Source organism: Myxocyprinus asiaticus, chromosome 23 (assembly GCF_019703515.2).
Source record: "Myxocyprinus asiaticus isolate MX2 ecotype Aquarium Trade chromosome 23, UBuf_Myxa_2, whole genome shotgun sequence".
NCBI classification, from domain to species: Eukaryota; Metazoa; Chordata; class Actinopteri; order Cypriniformes; family Catostomidae; genus Myxocyprinus; species Myxocyprinus asiaticus.
Window position 1 is genome coordinate 10,809,616 of NC_059366.1, and position 21,301 is coordinate 10,830,916.

The 21,301-nt window shown below is 36.8% G+C and overlaps 1 protein-coding gene across 1 annotated transcript; it reads left to right on the forward strand.

Annotated features, from left to right (window-relative positions):
* Window positions 1–622: 622 nt before the first annotated feature.
* On the forward strand, window positions 623–20,357 carry LOC127413697 (transient receptor potential channel pyrexia-like). Its single transcript, XM_051651042.1, has 18 exons — window positions 623–1,651; window positions 2,716–2,855; window positions 4,038–4,124; window positions 4,290–4,440; window positions 4,859–5,020; window positions 6,489–6,598; window positions 6,711–6,839; window positions 8,794–8,885; window positions 8,973–9,084; window positions 9,770–9,940; window positions 13,986–14,056; window positions 14,165–14,332; window positions 14,867–14,985; window positions 15,712–15,916; window positions 16,604–16,811; window positions 18,032–18,111; window positions 18,241–18,404; window positions 18,811–20,357. The coding sequence occupies exons 4-18, from the start codon at window positions 4,317–4,319 to the stop codon at window positions 18,843–18,845; spliced, it is 1,950 nt and encodes a 649-aa protein (XP_051507002.1). The 5' UTR covers window positions 623–1,651; window positions 2,716–2,855; window positions 4,038–4,124; window positions 4,290–4,316; the 3' UTR covers window positions 18,846–20,357.
* Window positions 20,358–21,301: the final 944 nt, after the last annotated feature.

The window sequence follows — 21,301 nt, forward strand, 5'->3', positions numbered from 1 at the left end:
AAGTGTCTAATTTTGTAGGGCAATGTGCATGCACAAGCCTGTCTGTGTGTTCTTTGGTTTATATGGTGATTAGATGGCCTTCGATGGTCATTATCTGTAGTCTCAGAACATGTAATGTCTGATAAGCTGCCATAAACATATCCTAAACATTAGCTTGTGCTTGTGTTAGGGGTTACCTTGCAATGTCCAGTTAAACATTATGAGACAAATGTTAGCTCATCATGGTTTATTACAGGGAGGGTGTAACTGAGTGCTGTAAGCTGATGTGTAACACACATGTGCTTGTAGACTCACAGGATGGGTAACTAAAGAACAAATTATCTGACAACAAACACAGCCAGTTATTTAAGACCTCACGAACATCAGTGAAGATCTCTCCTCTAAATATTCAAGATATACTGAAGGGAAGCTGCTTATTTTAAACGTTGTGATATATTAGGCTTAAGGTTAATAACTTAAGGGTTAAGTTTATTTATTTGGCTGTAAATTGCCTCTCCTCGCATCTTTAAAAGGTAGAGGAGATATAGTCAGGTGCTCTCAGTATTATACAGTAGGAGAATGAAGAGCATTAGGCGAGTTGGACCTGACAGGAATAACCTTGAGTTTGAACTGACTGATGGAGTCTCCAGTCAGGTGAGAAATCAACCCAACCCCCAATCTTTGTTTCATTTTTTGCCATATCATTTATCCTCTAAAGCAGTGCTTCTCAACTGGTTTTGCTTCAGGATTGTTTATTGTACAAAATTGAATTTCGATGGTTTCATGCTCTCTGCATCCAATAATTTACACTCATTGTGCTGGAGACAAACCATGGGTTTCGTAGTTTCAAGTGAACCCCTGTTTAATTTAGTCTGGGTCATACTGTTGTGGGAAACAGCTTCACCTAGACGAGAGACCAATATGGACAAAGACTCGAAGTCGAAAGTTACAAACAGTTGAGAGAGAGTTTAGTGAAGACAGAGTGCTCTCCATTCTCCACAGTTCCAATGGCAAAAGTCAGCAAGATATTGGACATTAAGCGGCAACCCAAGACAGTACCAAATTTAAGACAATAGTTCCCTGCACAAATCCCATTGTGGAAGGCACAAACTATGTTTATCCTTGTTGCAAATAAACCTGCATTTAAATAACTCTTAGTCTTATACACTTCCTGTGTTTTTGTTCATGGTTTTCGAGGATCTGAACATGTTACGCAACATGTCCAGGTTGGCATTGGTCTAATAAGGCTAGCTTCTGCAAAATAATGTAGAGTTTGATTAGACATACTGCCTTTGACATCAGCAACAAAAGATAGGGAAAGTGCTGTCTACTCCCTTTTAAAATTTGGTCAGCCTATTTATTTTGGTATCCTAAACCCACCCCCCACGCCCCACTCGCTGTCTGCAACCTGAGACCTGCAACACATTGAGAAGCACCTCGATACCTTTAACAATAGTAACTACTTAACTACTGACTCTAGCTAAACTATTTTGTCATCTGATAATGTTTGTACTTCTGTGTGTATTTGACTAGTCAGTGCAGCCAGTCATTGCTTCTCCAGTTTCTGTGACATCAGTTACAGATGCAGGGAGGTCGGTTGCTCACCTTGCAGCCTACGCAAGAGGGCGCTGGAAACATGCCACCCGCAAGTGTGTGAGAAAGAAACCCACAGGTATTTGTGCCACTGATATACACAGCCACAAATGTCCTGTATTTCTAACCTTTTTCCCTGATTTGTAAAATGTGATTTTGAAGTAGGTTGTGATAATCATAACTTTTAAAGTGTAATATTTACCTTTGATTACCATCAGTGGTGCTGAAGTGGTACCAAGGTAATACCATGTTTAAAAAGCAGTGTGTGGTACCGTGCCCAAAAGAACAAGGTAATACAATGAAACAAACCCAAAAAGACAAGGCAATACCATGATATATGTCCAAAAACATGTTATTACCATGTGCTTGTCCAAAAACATGGTAATTCCATGGACCATGTATAAAACAACATGGTAATACTATGGTGCATGTCCAAAAACAATCTATTACCATGATACATGTAAAAAAAAAAAAAAACATGGTATTACAATGTTACATTAAAAAAACAAAAAAAACAAAAAAAAAAAACATGGTATTACAATGTTACATTAAAAAAAACAAAAACAAAAAAAACATGGAACCTGTTTAAAATGTCATGGTATTATCATGATACCATGATCAAAAAGCCGTAATAATATGATGGTACATGTCCAAAAAAGACATGGTATTATGATAGTACGTCCAAAAACCATGGTAATACCATGGACCGTGTCTTTAAAAAAAACATGGTAATATTGTACCATGGTACATGTCCAAAAAACATTGTATTACCATGGTACATCCAAAAAAACAAAAAAACAAAAAAAACATACAAAAGAAAAAACAACATAAAACCATAGTAAATGTCCAAAAAACAAGGTAATACCATAGTACCAATACCAAACAACAAGGTAATACCATGGTAGATTGGAAAGAAAAAAGTATTATCATGGTACATGTCCAAAAAAGCAAGGTAATACCATGGTACATAAAAACAAAATTTAAAAAAATAAATATCATGTATCTTTTGTGACAACAAGGTATTACCATAGTACATGCCCAAAATGTCATCGTATTATCATGATACCGTGTTTAAAAAGCCATGGAAACATCATGCTACTTTTAGTTAGTGTAATATCAGTCTAAATTGCTGTTTCTTTTTAGATGAATCTATAGGCAACAAATACAAGGGTCTGGCCTCACATGAAGATGCAGTAGATGGACCGAACAATAAAAACAAGCTCAATAAAAGGCTGTTGGATCACTTTCGAGTCCTGGCTACCAGCAATAAAGACACAGATGAGGTAACATATAAAACCAACTAGGGATGCAGCAAAATTGCGGTCGCCGAAAATGGCATAAAAAGCTAATTTTGGTTTTCGGACGAAAGAGGAAAAAAGAACAAAAACCTTTACTTATAAATCTGGTAACAGAAACACTCACATCATGGAGAAAAAGCATTGATCATGTTGATCATTAAAGTCCACATCCCCAGAAGTGAAGTGATCACTCTGCAAATATGCTACAGTATGACACTAAAGAAGCATAAAGGCACCATTAAAGTAGTCCATATGACCTGTGCAAAATATTCAAAGTCTCTTGAAGCCATACAGTAATTTTGTGAATCGCAATGGATGCATTTAATAAGTAAATATACAGTCTGCATGCGCAACGCGCTTCAGTGAATGAGCGCTGCTCTGTTGTTGGCACACACACATAGCACGCTCGGCTTGTGATGCACTCAAAGTTCTTACTGGAGTGTTCGGCCAAAATAAAAGTGGGTTTTAAAGTTTAGAAATGACACTTTAAATTTTAATTGCATAATATAACTGTATTATTATTATTATTATTATTATCATCATTATTTTCAAATTACAATAATATTTAAATTGACTTAGTAATGTGATATCCTATCACAACTAAAGTGAACACAAATTAGATCCACTAAAGAATCCATTCCTGTCCACATACAATGTGAAAAATTTATAAATTAATAAATAAAATTGCCAGTAGAACTGGCTTCATGGTCACTGAGGATTTTCACTGGAATTACTGTAAAGTTTGATGCAGCATTATCCAGTAGAGTAGTTAACAATAAAAGTTTTCTTAATAGGCGACACATTGTTTTATGTCATTCTTTTCTCTCTACTCTATTTTATAATTAAATGTGAATTTATAGAAAAAGTGGTTTTGGTGATTCCCTGATCATAACATGTATAATTTAATTATTCCAAACCATGTCTAATTTAAAATAATCATTTTCAGGTTTCTGTTTGGGTTTTCAGCCTAGTGTGTTCAGAGTTTTCTGTTTCGGACAAGAACAGAACTTGTGTCCTCACAAGAACACTAAAACCAACGATGATGAAGTAACCGTGAACATGCGCTGGCCAAAATACCATTGTCATAGTTCCTTTTAGATGTGGATTCAACTTGGTGAATTTTGGCAGACATAATGTCATGTATTGGTGATTGTGGTTGTGCTACAGGTGGACCTGCATTTTCTGAATGATGTCCTCACGCGTGGAGCCGACCCCAACTCAGCAGATAAATATGGGCAAACAGCCCTGCACGAGGTTAATGCTTGACTCCTTATATAAGGCATACAGTATATTCAATAAATTGTCACTGGTGCATTCAAGTATAAACATTGTCAGGACTTCATTGCTTGTATTCAGATATTAAGATTGGCAGCTTGCCTGTAAGTCACATCATTTGCAAACATTTGTGCTGATTGGTAGATATCTCGGGCATGGAATGTGGACGTGATGAGGTTTTTCTTGGAGAGAGGAGCAGATTATCAGAAGGCAGATGCTTTTGGAGTCACACCCCTTCATGTAGCCGCAGCCCTGGATTATGAGGACATGGTGCAGTTCCTGTTAGAAAGAGGAGGTGTGTTTTTCACATCCTTAAGTTAAAGCTGAAGTGTGAAACTTTTGCAGTGTTAAAATATCACAGCTTAATATGCAGACAACTATAGGTGTCATTCGAAGGTTGATTTTCTCAAAAACTGTATAAAATTTGTGTCTCAGTGGCGCTAAAAATTTTTATTTGAGTGGACCGTACAGCCCAACACAACAGCACGGACTTAACCAATGGCGTAAATTAGGGGCGGGACTAATTCACAGAAATAAACATTTCTGCTTGAAATTCCCTCTGGAATGCCTTGCCCCATACACTTCCATTTTATGTCACTATTAACATGTTTTTGCTGTTTTTTACAAACTGAGTGATGAGTCAGAATTATTATCTGTAGTCATTTATATCATCTTAACGCTGTTTTATTTGTTATACCTCATTGTAACGGCAGCTGACATTGAAGCTCGCACACACAAAGACAAGCAGACTCCACTGCACTTTGCAGCTAAGAATGATTCAATTGGGGCAGTTCGAATGTTACTGCAGAACGAGGCGGACATGACTGTACGAGACTATAAAGAGAGGACTCCTCTACAGCTGGCAGCTAACTTTGGTAAGTTTTTTTTTTTTTTTTTATCTTATAGAAATCTATGAAGTCAGAACATATCTGTACACATCCTCCAACCAACAGTTGACAAATCTGATGACTGTTGCTATTGATGTGTGTATTCAAGGCAGTGTAATTATCATTACTGAAAACTTAGTACACGGACTTGCTACTGCTAGAACGTACACAAACATACTGTTTTGAGCATGATAAACATGTTGCTGCTGCTGGTCAATTAGACATACATACAATCCCCCATGAAGCAGATGTAGACAGTGGTGTTGGGGAGGAGGAGAGCTATTTAAATTATAGACAAAGAGAGAGTACGCAAGTTGATTGGCTAACAGATTACATGTCAACGGACAAATCAGCTGCACAATGTGAGCTGATTGGTTTAACAGATTAAATGTTCAAATGCTTGCGCCATGTGAGTTTCATGACTGAACTCAGTTAAAGCATTTACATTAGCAGCCCTAAAATGAAAACACGTCCCCTGCACTCTTTAAAAAGGTGATTTTTGTCTCCCGCACTTTTCCAAGCTAAACCCATACCGAGTCCAAATGGTGGATGTGTATACATTATTCTTTGCATTTTGATACTTTGGGCTGATTCTGTGGCCATCCAGCCAATCACAGGTGAGTTTCATGAGCCGAAACAACCCTTACGTAATATGCCATCAGTCAGACAGTCTAATCAACTCTGTTCATTTCTACAAAGTTGCTTTATTGGCATTAATGTTGATCTAAATGAATAATCTAGAGATGAGGAACACATTTTGGCATATTGTTCTTGATTGGCAGCATTACGTGAAATGCACTGCAGAAAAAAACAAAGGACAATCCTTCTTTAAAGCGCACATTGTAAGTGGAGTTTATATCAGGATTAAAGGATTAAAATTTTCTTTTGATCGTTGATTCAGTGACTAACTCATTTCACACAAGACACTCATTTGTCGCCACCTTCTGGCATCACTAGAAATGGTCACTGAATCATTAAATGGATCTGAACAAACTTTGGTGAACATAGTCAAAACACTCCAGCCACTTGGATACATTTAAATCCCACAATGAAAAAATAAATTGCACGTACACGATTGTCATTATTCTAATTTATTAAATAATTTATTAAAGGACCGGCTTGTGCTCAGTCTTTTATTGTCATGTGTGAAACAGAAGCAAGTGCCCCACAAGATGCCCTTTATTTTTGCAGCTAATTTTGCGAAATTTTGCAATTATTTTGCAATACTTGTATCTTTAACATACTACAAATATTAAAAGTAAATAATATGTATATATTAATATCATACTTATATATTAAAATATACTGTCATATATTAATACTGCTCTGTAAGTGTTGTGTCTGTGCGAGCCACCTGCTGACAGCTGTGTCCCCCCCACTTTTAAAATGACTGCTATGCCCCTCTTAAAATCTATAATATCCTTGGGGATTTGTTGTGTGTGTGTTTTATATACAGATCGGAGTGAGGCAGCACGTTTGTTACTGGGGTTTGGAGCAGATGCTGGGGTACAGGACTCTGATGGACAGCTCTGCATCACTGCCATGATTGCCAAAATGACCCCGGTGGTGAGTATTAAATGTCTAGAAACCTTTAGAAGACAAACTATTACATACATTGATAACTTTGATAAAAAGTACACATTGTACTTTGCAATAATCATGATTTTGGTCTCGACAGGCTGAACTGGCAATGAATCAGTTCCATGTGAAAGACCGCATGGCCCGGCAGCAGTTTTACTACCTTCATCTCATGGAGCCAGAGCCTGCTGACAAGAAAAATCCCAAAGGTTCTGATCCATCATCAGCGGTACATATCTAATAGTTCCCTTATAAAAGTCCCTTACAAAAACATACTTCAAGTGGTATCATGTTATAGTGATAATGCTGTCATGAAATACCAGGGTAATAAATGATTACCATATTCATGTTGTTTTTACACTACCAATCAAATGTTTGCACACACTTGACAAAATGTATGTTTCTCATATGTTTCTCATTTATGATCTTAAATCCATTTTATCTTAGGAATAGTTCACCCAAAAATGAAAAATTCTCTCATCATTTACTTACCCTCAGGCTATCGCAGATGTGTATGACTTTCTCTCTTCTTTAGAAGTTTATCACAGCTCTGTAGGTCCATACAATGCTAGTCAATAGGGTTTAAAACTTTAAAGCTCAAAAAGCACATAAAGGCAGCATGAAAGTAATCCATATGACTCCAGTGGTTAAATCTATGTCTTCAGAAGCTATATGATAGGTGTGGGTAAGAAACAGATCTATATCTTTTTACTATAAATATACACTTTCACATTCTTCTTCTTTTTTCTTTTCTTTTTTTATCCCCTTTTCTCCCAATTTAGAATGCCCAATTCCCACCACTTAGTAGGTCCTCGTGGTGGCGCGGTTACTCACCTCAATCCGGGTGGCGGAGGACAAGTCTCAGTTGCCTCAGCTTCTGAGACTGTCAATCCGCGCATCTCACGTGGGCTCATTGTGCATGACACCGCGGAGACGGCGCATGTGGAGGCTCATGCGACTCTCCGTGATCCACGCACAACTTACCACGCTCCCCACTGAGAGCAAGAACCACTAACCGTGACCACGAGGAGGTTATCCCATGTGACTGTACCCTCCCTAGCAACCGGGCTAATTTGGTTGCTTAGGAAACCTGGCTGGAGTCACTCAGCACACCCTGGATTCGAACTCGTGACTCCAGGGGTGGTAGTCAGCGTCAACACTCGCTGAGCTACCCAGGCCCCCCACATTCTTCTTCTTTTTTTTCTTGCGATTCGCAATCTTCATGCATATCGCCACCTACTGGGTAGGGAGGAGAATTTATAGTTAAAAATACTTAAATATTTATCTGTTTCTCACCCACATCTATTATATTGCTTCAGAAGACATTGATTTAACCGCTAGTGTCTTATGGATTACTTTTATGCTGCTTTTATGTGCTTTGTGGAGCTCCATAGATATGGCCACCATTTACTTGCATTGTATGGACCTACAGAGCTGAGATATTCTTCTAAAAATCTTCATTTGTGTTCTGCAGAAGAAAGAAAGTCATCTGGGATGGCATGAGGGTGTGTAAATGATTAGAGAATTTTCATTTTTTGGTGAAATATCCCTTTAAGGCTTTTGCTTAAATGCTTGATAATAGTAGATTAAAATGTGGCTTACTGTGCGTTTCTTCACAAACATAGCATTTTAATTAGACTATTTATTTATTTATTTATTTTTTATAAATGAGTTGGACTGGATAGTGAATGAAACACAACCAACAAGTGTCCAACATAGAGCTCCTTCAATACTGTTTAAAAGCATCCCAGGTGGTACTTAATGAAGTTGGTTGAGAGAATAATTAGAGTGTGCAGAGCTGGAATCAAGAGTGGTGACTTTAAAGAAGCTAAATTTTATTGGTCACTGCATAATTCCTATACTTCCATTTGTGTTATTTTTTTAGTTTTGACTTATTGATTAAAATTTTCCACCTTTTAAAATGGAAGTATGAGTATATGTGTCCAAACTTTTGACTGGTATATAGTGCTCCATGGTACTTAAAAGAATAATTTGGTTGGTACTACAATGGTACATAATACTACTACTACTACTACTAATAATAATAATAATTGTATTATAATGGCAGTATGTCCAAAAAACATGGTATAACATGGCACTTTTTTGTTATGTTAAAACCTTTGTTTTCCACATGCATTACAAATGGTGCTGCATTGGATTGTAAGAATTGTCTCTATCAACAGCTGGAGTTTATTGTGAACCAGGGTAAACTGGACCTCATCATGCATCCTGTGGTTCAGAAACTCATCACTGTCAAGTGGAACTTATACGGCAGGTAAACTGCTATCAAAGTCTAACGCTGATATAAGGAGAAACGGCAACAGAGTTTAACATCAGAATTATATGCATTCCACCGCTACAGAACGGGTGCCTGGATACTCTTGCTTCTCAACTTCCTTTTTATCGTCTCCTGGACAACAGTAGCCATATCTGTGTCTGTGACAGAGGAGGGCGATCGATATGTTCTTCCTCAGGTAAAACCAATGATGGAGACAAAGTTTTTATAATCTGCATTTTTAAAGGAAAAGTTTGCCCAAAATCAATAGGCCTCTAGTATTGTTTGTTTTTTGTGTATTCAAAAGTGAGTACTTTTCTAGTTTTGTAGTCTACTTTCAGGTAAACATTTAAAAAGAGTACTTCTATGTTTACTAGAGTAATATTTCATTAGATATTTCATATTGGCAACACTTTACGATAAGGTTCCATTCGTTAACATTAGTTATTGCATTAGATATCATGAACTCATAATGAACAACATATTTAGTACAGTGTTTATGAATCCTAGTAAATGTTAGTTAAATAATAATACAATTGCTCATTGTTAATTCATGTTAACTCATAGTGCATTAACTAATGTTAACATATACAACTGTAAAAGATGCTGTAAAAGAATTGTTCATTGTTAGTTCATGTTAACTAACGTTGTTAGCTAATGTTTACAAATGGAACCTTATTGTAAAGTTGTACCTATACATTTGACTTAAGTACAGATTACTTCGTCCACCAATGGGTATGCCAAAATAAACAACTGCTGCTACCCTAATATTGCAATGGGTGGTATATCCTTATATTTCTGAGAACACACAATGCAAACGGATGCATGATCTCTGGAAAGACGGCTGTATTGATGAGTTTTCTCATAATGACTTCTGTGTGTAGGACTGGTGGCGTGTGTTGTTGTTAGTTTTGGCATTGGTGCTGACTGTGACCGACGTGTACAGGGAAGTGATGGAGATTTTGCGATCAGGCAGGAAACTCAAGCTCTGGCAGCGCTGGACTGTACAGAAACTCAACGATGACTTGAGCTGCTCTCACCCCATGTGGCCCGAGGTAACACACTGAGCCCATTTATAAACTCGGTCAGGTCTTGTTGGAATGTGCAAAATGTGTTTTCTCATGCAGTATATAAGTCTTTGTTACATTTAAAAGAATGTTGCAGGTTGGCACAAGTTAAGCTTCAAGGACAGCATCTGTGGAATGCTGCAGACCACAGAACATAATTTTGACTCGTCCCTAATTTTTTTTTTAAAACAAACAAAAATCGCATTTACAATTTAAAGCACTTAGAACGGAAGTCTATGGGGCAAGGCATTGCAATAAGGTTGAAGGTAGAAAAGTACTGCATACAATATTGTTAAAATGCTTAAATTAATTCTTCTGTACATAAATGTGTTATTTGCACTGTAAAGTTGTCTAAATCATCCTTTTAGCAGTGGCACTGCTTTTATAGGCAGATGGTTAAGCATTACCAATGTAATTCATGTATGTAGCTGTAGGGCTTTACTGGTTGTTTAGATCAGTGTTACTATCAGAAATAATTAATAATTATTTCTGTAGTTATTAATCAATATTTAAATTAATTAATTGGATCTAACTCATTAAAACCTCATATGGGACTCCAGTAAATGTAGTGTGCTACATTTAGGAGCAAGTTTGGTTATTAGCAATAATTTATAATTATCAAAGATAATTATTAATTATTAAAATCAATAGAACATTGATGAGAATCAATGTTAGCTTTTTTTAATCCTTTAAATCAACAGTTATCAAAGATAATCGTTAATTGTTAACGTCGATGAAACATTAATTAAAATTAACACTAGCTTATTGATCATTCAAATTCAATCAAAGATAATTATCAATTATCAAAAATCAATAGAATATTAATAAGGATTAACATTGACGGGGCACCACCCTGGAATCAGGGACTAATAACCGAATATTAAAACAGTCTCAATATTAGATTGTTTTCTTAGGAAAATCGACATCCGAAGAATATCGATTTTCGGGAAAAAAAACAATGAATGAAGGTTTGAATCCGAGCACTGACATCCCGTCAGCATAATACAGGCGTATGCAAAACAAACCAAAACACTTCTCTTTGTAATATAAACAAAGTTTATTTATGCAGTAATATCAATTAATAATTAATACAATGCAGTCAATAAACTTCCGATTTACAACTACAAACTAAACAGTGATATGATTAGATATGGAAATAAAATAATCCTATAACACATAAGGTGTGTGTGTGACAGTGTGTGTGTGTGTGTGTCAGTGTGGTTAATGAGAGAGAGAGAGAGAGAGATGATTAAGTGACAGCCCGAAAGCTGATTTCACGATAGCTGGAGATAAAGCAGCTGTGTTCATCACTCAGAGACGTGCTCGTAAAAGTCCTGCGTTATTTGACTCTTTAATGGATGAACTCAGTTGCTGTCTCACCCGCGATGGCGAAAATGCACAACAGTCCAATTTGGTTGGACCACAATACAGCAAATCAAATTTGTGATAATTAATACCCTGAGTATTAATAATGAGCGGACATGGCGGTCCGTAAACTGTACAAGCAAAAACCTTGAAACACAAGAATAGCACACTATAATATTCTATCTCTGCCCAGACGTAACCTCTTACTTGAATCGCATGAGGACACAGGTAGAATGTGTTTTCCTCCGTCCTTTAACTTTGACCCGGTTCCTTGAGGCTCAGGTGATGACGGGGGGCCGTTTCCTCGCGGTGTCGGCGGGCGGTACGGCTGTTGATTCTCGGCGGGCTGGCGGAGAACTCAGAAATGTCGACTTGATTGAAGATGGAAGTGAAATCTTTAATCTCTTCACTTCTGTAGGCCAACGGATGAAGATGCGAATTGCTCAGCGGTCTCCTTCGGATCTGTTAGAGTGTTCGGTTGAACACAGAGTAATCTCAACTCGTCCAGCGAGATGGAGATTGTATGGCTACAGTTTCAAGTCGAACATTACTTCCTTATGCCACGAGGCTGCACTGGAGAGCAGCAAAAAGCTACGTCCGTATTCGGTGAACTAAGTCGCTGGAAGCAACTCTGGAAGCATTTCAGAATTATTTGAAGTCCTGATGATGTCATGTTTGAGGGATGTTCTGTTGTGTGCCTCATCCTATAGGAGTTGAGCACTCGATCCTTTAGTGAGCAAGGCTTCATGGATTTGTAGTCTGTTTTGGACTCCCTTTGATTTTGGTGCGATTTTTATCAGTGAAATTTATGACTTAGAAGGAGGGGGCTTGAGGAATGTTTTTATGACTGTTAGGCCTGCCTTTGTCTTCTATCTGAATACATGAGGCCCAACATAGAGTTTGCTCCATGTCCCTTTCTAGCAGTGCACTTAATAATGGAAGTCTATGGGGGTGGGGGCTGGTTAGCTCAGCGAGTAAAGACGCTGACTACCACCCCTGGAGTCGTGAGTTTGATTTCAGGGTGTACCAGGTCTCCTAACTAACCAGATTGGCCCGGTTGCTAGGGAGGGTAGAGTCACATGGGGTAACCTCCTCGTGGTGGCAATTAGTGGTTTTCGATCTCAATGCGGCATGTGTGTGGATCGCGGGAGTAGCATGAGCCTCCACATGCTGTGAGTCTCCGTGGTGTCATGCACAACGAGACACGTGATAAGATGCGCGGATTGGCGGTCTCAGAAGCGGAGGCAACTGAGACTTGTCCTCCGCCACCCGGAATGAGGTGAGTAACCGTGCCACCACGGGGACCTACTAAGTAGTGGGAATTGGGCATTCCAATTTTGAAAGGACAGCCACAAGACTTGAACCTTGTATGGGATAACATGAGACTAGATGATAAAAATGATTAAAAAAAAAAAACAATCAAAAATTCACATACTGATCTTGTTTGTAGCAGAAAGTGACTGTTTACATGCAAACTCCGCCTGCAGGAATTACATTAGTCGCGCATAACAAGAAGTTCATCCGCCTAGAAAAGTAGTCCTATTGGTAAAAGGATGTTTTAAACAACTTTACAGCTCAAATAACACACATTTTTGTATGGAAGAATAAAAATAAGGTTTTTTTTTTTTTTTTTTTTTTTTTTTACAAAAATACAAGATGCACATTTCTGCTTTTAAACTTTCCAGAATGCTTTGCCCCATAGACTTATATTCCATTCCATTTTCTATACCCTCTTATACTATGTATGGTCATGAGGCATTGTTGGTTTATTAAAAGAATAAGTCACCCAAAAATGAAAATTCGCTCATCATGTACTCATCCTCATGCCATTCCAGATGTGTATGACTTACTTTCTTCTGCTGAACACAAACAATCATTTTTAGAAGAAAATCTCAGCTCTGTAGGTCCATACAATGCAAGTGAATGGTGGCCAAAACTTTGAAGCTCCAAAAAGCACATAAATGCAGTATAAAAGTACTTCAGAAGTGATATGATAGGTGTGGGTGAGAAACAGATCAATATTTAAGTCCTTTTTTTTACTATAAATTTCCACTTTCAAACAGTCCTCCTAAGCACTCTTCTCTCCTAAGGGTTCTTCTTCTTTTATTTTTGGTGATTCGCATTCTTGTGCATATTGCCACCTTCTGGGCAGGGAGGAGAATTTATAGCAAAAATCTACTTAAATATTGATCTGTTTCTCACCTGCACTTATCATATCTCTTCTAAAGATATAGATTGAACCACTGGAGTCTTATGTATTACTTTTATGTTGCCTTTATGTGCTTTTTGGAGCTTCAAAGTTTTGGACCCTGTTGACTTGCATTGTATGGACCTACAGAGCTGTGATATTTTCCTAAAAGTCTTCATTTGTGTTCTGTAGAAGAAAGAAAGTCATTCACATCTGGGATGGCATGAGGGTGAGAAAATTATTTTTATTTTTGGGGTGAACTATCCCTTCAAGGACAAATAAGATTTATTTATTTTTTATTTTTTATTTTTTAATAAACTGGGGGATGATTAAAAATGGTTTTCTGTGCTAATTGACAGATGCTAGCCATAGAACTTTAATTGAAAGCTCACTGTGATGTAAATTCAGTGTTAACATAATAGTAAAAACATACATCTGTAAGGACAAAAATCATAATTAATATGTTTTGGCTTAATACAGGAACGCAAGTACTTAGAAGCACAAATTGAGTCCATTCGAACCTTAAAAGGAACCTACTTTCAAGACTCCTGGTAATGTACTCATAATGACCTGGGTATAAAGTGAAAGAATGTGAATATGTATAGTATATGAATAATGAATTGACTGTATGACAATGCATGTTGATATGTCTGTTGCAGGAATATATTTGACTGGCTTGTGTATTTTCTACTAATGGCAGTTCTGGGTGTCCACGTGGCCGATATATTCCTGGTGTCTAACTCACTTAGAGAGAACAGTCTTCGCCTCTTTGCAGTGTCCATCATTTTCCTGTGGTTAAGGCTGATGAAGCATGTCAGAGCATTTAGGTAATGTAGACTTCCTAACCTCTATAGGGTCACCTCGTAAATAGCATTTACCATAGATATATATACCACATATGCTGCAAACCAATGACGTCATGTATAATGTCAACACCTTGACTGTAAGGATGACACTCTAGCCAGATTGCCTGCAGCCAAATGTACCACCTGGTCAGTGGCCCAGATATCTCAGGTTTCACTGACGCCACTGGTGGCCTCTTCTCTGTGGCTAGGTAACCATGGTAATATATGGTCAGTGTTATGATAACCATAGAAAAATAAGGAAGGGGGTTTGTGCAACATGTGCTCAGTATGTATACATGTGCTGGGATATCATTTATTTTTCCAACCAAAAAGTTCCAAGGTGAATCACAACATTCTAGCTTTGACTTAAAGCGAAAAATGTCAGCTCAAATAGTGTGTATGCAATGCGACTTTGCCTTTGAGAGTACTTCCACCATGACAAGCTGTTGTACCAATAAAGGAAAGATTTCTGCACATTTTTGTAGTCAAATCACTGATATAGATGTTATACTCTAGGGCTATGGGTCCATTCATTGTCATGCTGGGGAAGATTGCCGGAGATGTGCTGCGTTTCCTCTTCCTGTATATAGAGATCTACATTCCATATGCCTGTGCTTTCTGGATCATATTTGGAGGTACATGCTGCACAAAGACTTTTATATTTGTATAACGGAGACTTAATGCATGAGACATTAAAGGGATACTTCACCTAAAAATGGAAATTCTCTCATCATTTACTCACACTCTTGCCATCCCAGATGTGTATTACTTTCTTTCTTCAGCAGAACACAAGCGATGATTTCTAGAAGAATATCTCCTCTCAGTAGGTCCATACAATGCAAGTGAATGGTGATCAGACCTTTTGTAGTTCCAAAAACCACATGAAGGAAACATAAAAGTAATCCATAAGACTCCAGTGGTTAAATCAATATCTTCAGAAGCGGTATGATAGGTGTGGGTGAGAAACAGAACAATATTTATGTCTTTTTTTCCTTCTAAATCTCCACTTTAACTTTCACTTTCAGATGTGAAAGTGAAACTAAACAAGCACCACATGTGACATTCAGATGTGAAAGTGAAAGTGGAGATTTAGAAGGGAAAAAAGACTTAAATATTGATTGAGTCATTTGGATTACTTTTATGCTGCCTTTATGCAATTTTTGGAGCTACAAAGGTCTGATCACCTTTCACTTGCATTGTATGGACCTACAGAGCTGAAATATTCTTCTAAAAATCTTCATTTGTGTTCTGCTGAAGAAATAAAGTCATACACATCTGTGATGGCATGAGGTTGAGTAAATGAGAAGAGAATTTTCATTTTGGGTGAACTAACCCTTTAACTATTAATTTACTGCTCTCAGGCTTAGCTGAGGTCCCAAGTATGAAGACTGTTCCTCAGCTGCTCTACAGCCTGTACCGTATCACCCTGGTGGATGAGTATGAGTTTGATGCCATGTTGGATGTGGATGCAGTGATGGCATACCTGCTCTGCGGAACTTTCCTGGCCCTGTCTGCCATCCTCTGTGTCAATCTGCTGATTGCTCTGCTTTCTGACACCTTCCAAAGGTATTAATCAAAGAGATAAATGTACCAACTTCCTTCGCTCTTTGTAACAACATTTCTGTAATATTTTACTCACCCTCATGTCGTTCTAAACCCATATGCTGGCAACAGTATAAAACCAAATATATGATTAAAGAACCATAAAAGTAGGACATACAACTTGTGCGCTATATTCAGAGTCTTCTAAATCTTTGTGCGAGGAACAGACTGAAATTTAGAACTTCATTAACTGAAAATATTCCCCTCCGCTGCAACTCTCAAATCTAATTCTCCATTACACATATCTGAACCGGCATGTTGCGTTACGTTTTAAAACATGTCAAATATACCCAATGGAGTTTTGATGTAAATGGCTTCAATCCTGGACTGACACGTCAACTCGTCAGATTATTAGTGAATAACAATTTAATTTTCTTTCTGTTTCTCACACAAAGTTATCATATATCTTTAGAAGACTTAGAATATAGCGTACAAGTTAAATGGACTACTTTAACGATATTTTACTTTTTGCCCTTTTTGGAGCATTGTATGAAAGAGATTTTTCTTCAAAAATTCTCCTTTTGTGTTACACAGAAGCTAACAATAGCGGCACATGAGTTTAGACAACATGACAGGTAGTAAATAATCCCATGTTGATTTTTGGGTGAAGTATTACTTTAACTATGCCATGTTAAACACTTGTGTTTGTAGGGTGTATGATAATGCATTGGCCAATGCAGTGATGCAACAAGCAGCTATCATTCTGCAGATAGAGGAGTCCATGCCTTTTCTGAGACGTTGCTATGACAACGAGTACATCCACTGCCGTTGTGCACCTCTTGGAGAGTTCTATGATGACGATGTCACCATTGACCCAGATAAGCATGCTGAGATGAAGAAGCTCACGGAACAGATCAAGGTGTTTGCGTTAAAAGAATAGTTCACTTAAAAATGAACATTTTATCCTCATTCACTCAGCCCCATGTCATTCCAACCCTGTATTATTTTCTGTCGTCTTTGAAACACAAAATGAGATGTTAGGAAAAATGTCTGAGCTGCTCTTTTACATAACATGAAAGTGGATGGCAGTCGCCAAACTCCCCAAAAAATATTACAAAGTAGTCCATACGAGGCATGCGCTACATTCCAAGTCTTTCAAAGTAAAACAATAGCTTTGTATGAGAAGAGAATTAGAAATGTAAGTCGCGGTTAACTGATAATCTTCCCTTCTGCCGTATCTCTTGAATTTCATTTTTCCAACTTGTCGTGATGTGATCGGCCATGTGATGTTTGCTCTCAGTGACATCAAACCTGATACAACACATCTGAAATAAACATAATTTAGAGAATTTAAGTTATGAGAAAGTAACTTTTCTATTTACCTACCTCTTTTTTATACATACTTTTGTTTTCATTACATCTTTAGATAGAAAATGTTATGGGTTGGAACAACATGAGGGGGAGTTAGTGATAAAAAACAATTTCATCTTTGGGTAACCTGAACCTTTATATGATATTTGGTCTATATTTAGCAATCTCATCTCTCAATTGTTAAAGTGATAGTTCTCTCATCATTTACTCACCCTCGTGCCATTCCAGATGTGTATGACTTTCTTTCTTCTGCCGAACACAAACAAAGATTTTTGGAAGAATATCTCAGCTCTGTAGGTCAATATAGATGTAAGTGAATGGTGACCAGAAATCAGAAGGTTAAAAAATGACATAAAGGAGGCATAAAATTAATCCACAAGACTCCAGTGGTTAAATCCATATCTTCTGAAGTGATATGATAGGTGTGGGTGAGAAACAAATAAATATTCTTTACTATATTCTTTTACTATCAATCTCCACCTTTGTCCAGCACCAACTAGCAACTTCAGAAGATATGGATTTAACCACTGGAGTCTTGTGGATTACCTTTATACTGCTTTTTGGGCTTTCAAAGTTCTGGTCACCATTCACTTGCATTGTGAGGACCAACAGAGCTGAGATATTCTTCTAAAAATCTTTGTTTGTGTTCTGCAGAAGAAAGTCATACACATCTGAGGGTGAGTAAATGGGTGAACTGTCCCTTTAAGTCTCTACTTGAACTGTAGTATTTCTTAGATTTAAATAACTGAAACTCTGTATGTTTTGCAGGATACTTTAGATGAATATCTGAACATCCAAAAAGAGACAAACTTGCCTCAGTCAGCCTACGCCATACAAGAAGCCACTAGGTTGATTGATAAATGTCTTAAAACTACTCTTAGATTGTTACATACTTTCAAATATTCCATTTTACCTATAATCTGTATTGTGCCATGTGATATTCCCAAGAAAGACTACCTAACGCTTGTTTCTTACAGAGGTAGAAGCGTCACACCTCCAGAGAAAGCAGAACATCTCAAGACTCTTCACAGACTTGAGAAAGACCAGCAGAAGCACAGTCAAGACCTGAGTGAGCTGAAGGCCGATGTGAAAGAGCTCCACAGTTTGCTGCTTCAATTGATACAGCACAAGCCAGCATCATGTAAGAGACTTATGCATTTACAGTATAATGAAAGTCTAGGCAAACATACATCAGTTGCCCCATAGATTTCCATTGTTAAGTGCATTTCTGTCGACATTATGTTTGTTTGGTTTTACAAACTGAGGTACGACTCAAAAGTAATGTCTGCAATATTTAAAGTGCGTGAAATTAAAAGTGTAATTAAATTGTAATTACTTCCTCCGCCTATGAAATTATTTTCCTTTTTGGCTGACTACTTGAATCCCTCTTACTTTTCAACCTCTCCCCTTCAACCACCTGCCTCCTTGATGGATTAAATCCTGTCCGGCTTTACATTGTTTTCTTGTAGAGTCAGAGATTTCCTTGTTTCTCTCAGGAAATATGTCAGGAAATATCCCTTTAAGTGATGTGATTGATGTTTCCGTAGCTACCTATGATGCCATGAAACCCTCAACAAGCTAAAATGGATGGGAAAACCTTTGATACCATCCAGGGACCTACAGAAATCAGCAATCAATCTGGATATATAAAAGTAGAAAGCCCTGCTAAATACTTTGTTAGATGGTCTAAATGTGTTAGAACAGACTTCTGTATAGGAGATCACGTCTGATTTTGTAACTTACAAACAATACTTTGCTTGCGAGCTCAAAATGTTGTCTTCTAACCCTTACTATGAATCTTTTGCAATTACTTTAGCCATAACCACTCAACAAAAACCTGTAGATTCTATTCAGATTTTGTTTTGTAGATGATTTCAGCATTAGCTGTGCTTTTTTTTTTTTTTTTTTTTTGTAGAAATGTAACATTAGAGCTTGAAAATATCCATTTGACTTAGATAAAATGATAGAAAATGTTACTTAATTTTGATCAAAATTTGATATCATGCATCTGTTTAACTGTATTTAACAATCTATAGCACCTTTATACACTGCAAAAATGGTGTGTTGATTCTTGTGCACTGTGACAGAAAACAAGGGTCACACTGTGGGTGAATCTCAGTCAGCTCCCTAGTTCAGTAGTCAGGCCATTTCTAGGGCTGTCTCAATTGCAAAATCTTTCCAGTGCGCTGAAACATTTGTTCCCTAAAAATACACAGTAAAAACAGGGAGCATCATTGCTTACTAAGTTCCCGTAGCAGAAACCTCGTCATGTCTTCTGAAGTTGAAAGAACACTTTAAAAGAGATGCTGTTTGTAATATCTTTCATCCATAATGTTCATGAAAGGGAAACAATCTTTTAAATGTTAGAGTTGTTAGAAGAAGGTTAAAAATACACTCCTTTATTGTTTTATTTATGTAATTTATCTTTCATAATAACACTGTACGTTTTAATATCTACGATGAAAACGCATAATGGTGTTATTTATACACCGATGTTGTTGATTAATACCATTTGTGTTTTAATGTTCAACCTCTTAATCATGTCGCAGGTGATTGAGTCATAAGTGTCCCAATTTTCAGTGGATGAACACCCTTGTCAGTGCCCAAATTCGTGTTGACGAAGCTATAGGAGCTATAGGGAGCTGTTTGAGACCCTCAGTTATGACAGCGTCAAAGCAGTTCTGATGCAGCTTTCACTGAAAACAATATTTTAAGATTTATTATTTCAATTTCATAATAAAATTCCATCAGATTGAATTGTGTAATGTTTAACTAAATTAAATTGATAAAACTTAAAATATTTAGTTTTTTTATTATTTCATTTTATTAAAGACTACTCAATTCAGTTTGATGGAATTTTGTTATGAAATTGAAATACGTAAATCTTGAAATAATTTTTATGAGTGTTTATGCAAAAAAACATTTTGAAGCTATTCTTTTCTTGCACTTGTATTTCCTTCTAGAAATCTAGTTTTTGACATTTTGACATTTTTAAACAAATATGTTTCTTTAAAAGATGTTTACAATGTGGGTATGTATCTGTGTGCAATAAAGTGATGTGATCTAAATTATGGTTTTGTTTAATTAAAAAATGTGAAAGAAAAAATAAGTGCTTGGCCTCCTTCTTTGTACCCCAACTGCACAAACTTAACCCTCCTATTGTCTTAAGAAACTGCACCCTCCTTTTGTCCATTTGGTCATTTTTGACCCATATTGAAAACCATTAAAAATGCACAAATTCTTGATCTGTGTACGTCACTTAAAAAAAATATTCAGGGTTCAATACAAGTTAAGCTCAATCGACAGCATTTGTGGAATAATGTTGATCACCACAAAAATTTATTTCGACTCGTTCCTCCTTTCTCCTTTCAATTACAATGGAAGTGAATGGGTGCCAATTTTTGAAAGTTAAAATACTCACTGTTTCAAAAGTACAGCCACAAGATGTAAACAATATGCATGTAAACAGGATTTTAGTGTGATAAAATCACTTACGAACCTTTTATGTGTAAAGTTATAGCCAATTTTACAACTTTGTTGCCCCAAAATGACTATAGAAATTACAATTTAAACAACTTTACAGCTCAAATAATAAACAAGTTTTAACAGAATAATTAATGTAAGTGCTTTTATAATATTATGAGCTTCACATTTCTGTGTTTAAACCCTCCAGAAACTGTCCACATTCACTTCAATTGTAAGTGCCTCTGTAACCTCGAGTTTTGCTTCTTTTTTTTTTTTTTGAAAAGGAGGAACAAGTCAAAATAAATTTTTGTGCAAATTAACATTATGCCACAAATGCTGTCGATTGAGCTTGACTTGTACTGAACCCGGAATATTCCTTTAATGGAGTAAAATTATTTTATTGTATTTTTTATTTTTTTACAAACTTGGTAAACATTGGCCAGGGATGTCTTAATTTACACTGATTTCAGTCACTTTTGGCATTTTATAATATATAAACTATATTACAACAATTTCTTATTTATTCTGGTTGTAGAAAATCAACAGTGTACATTTTAGAGCTGCAATTTTAGT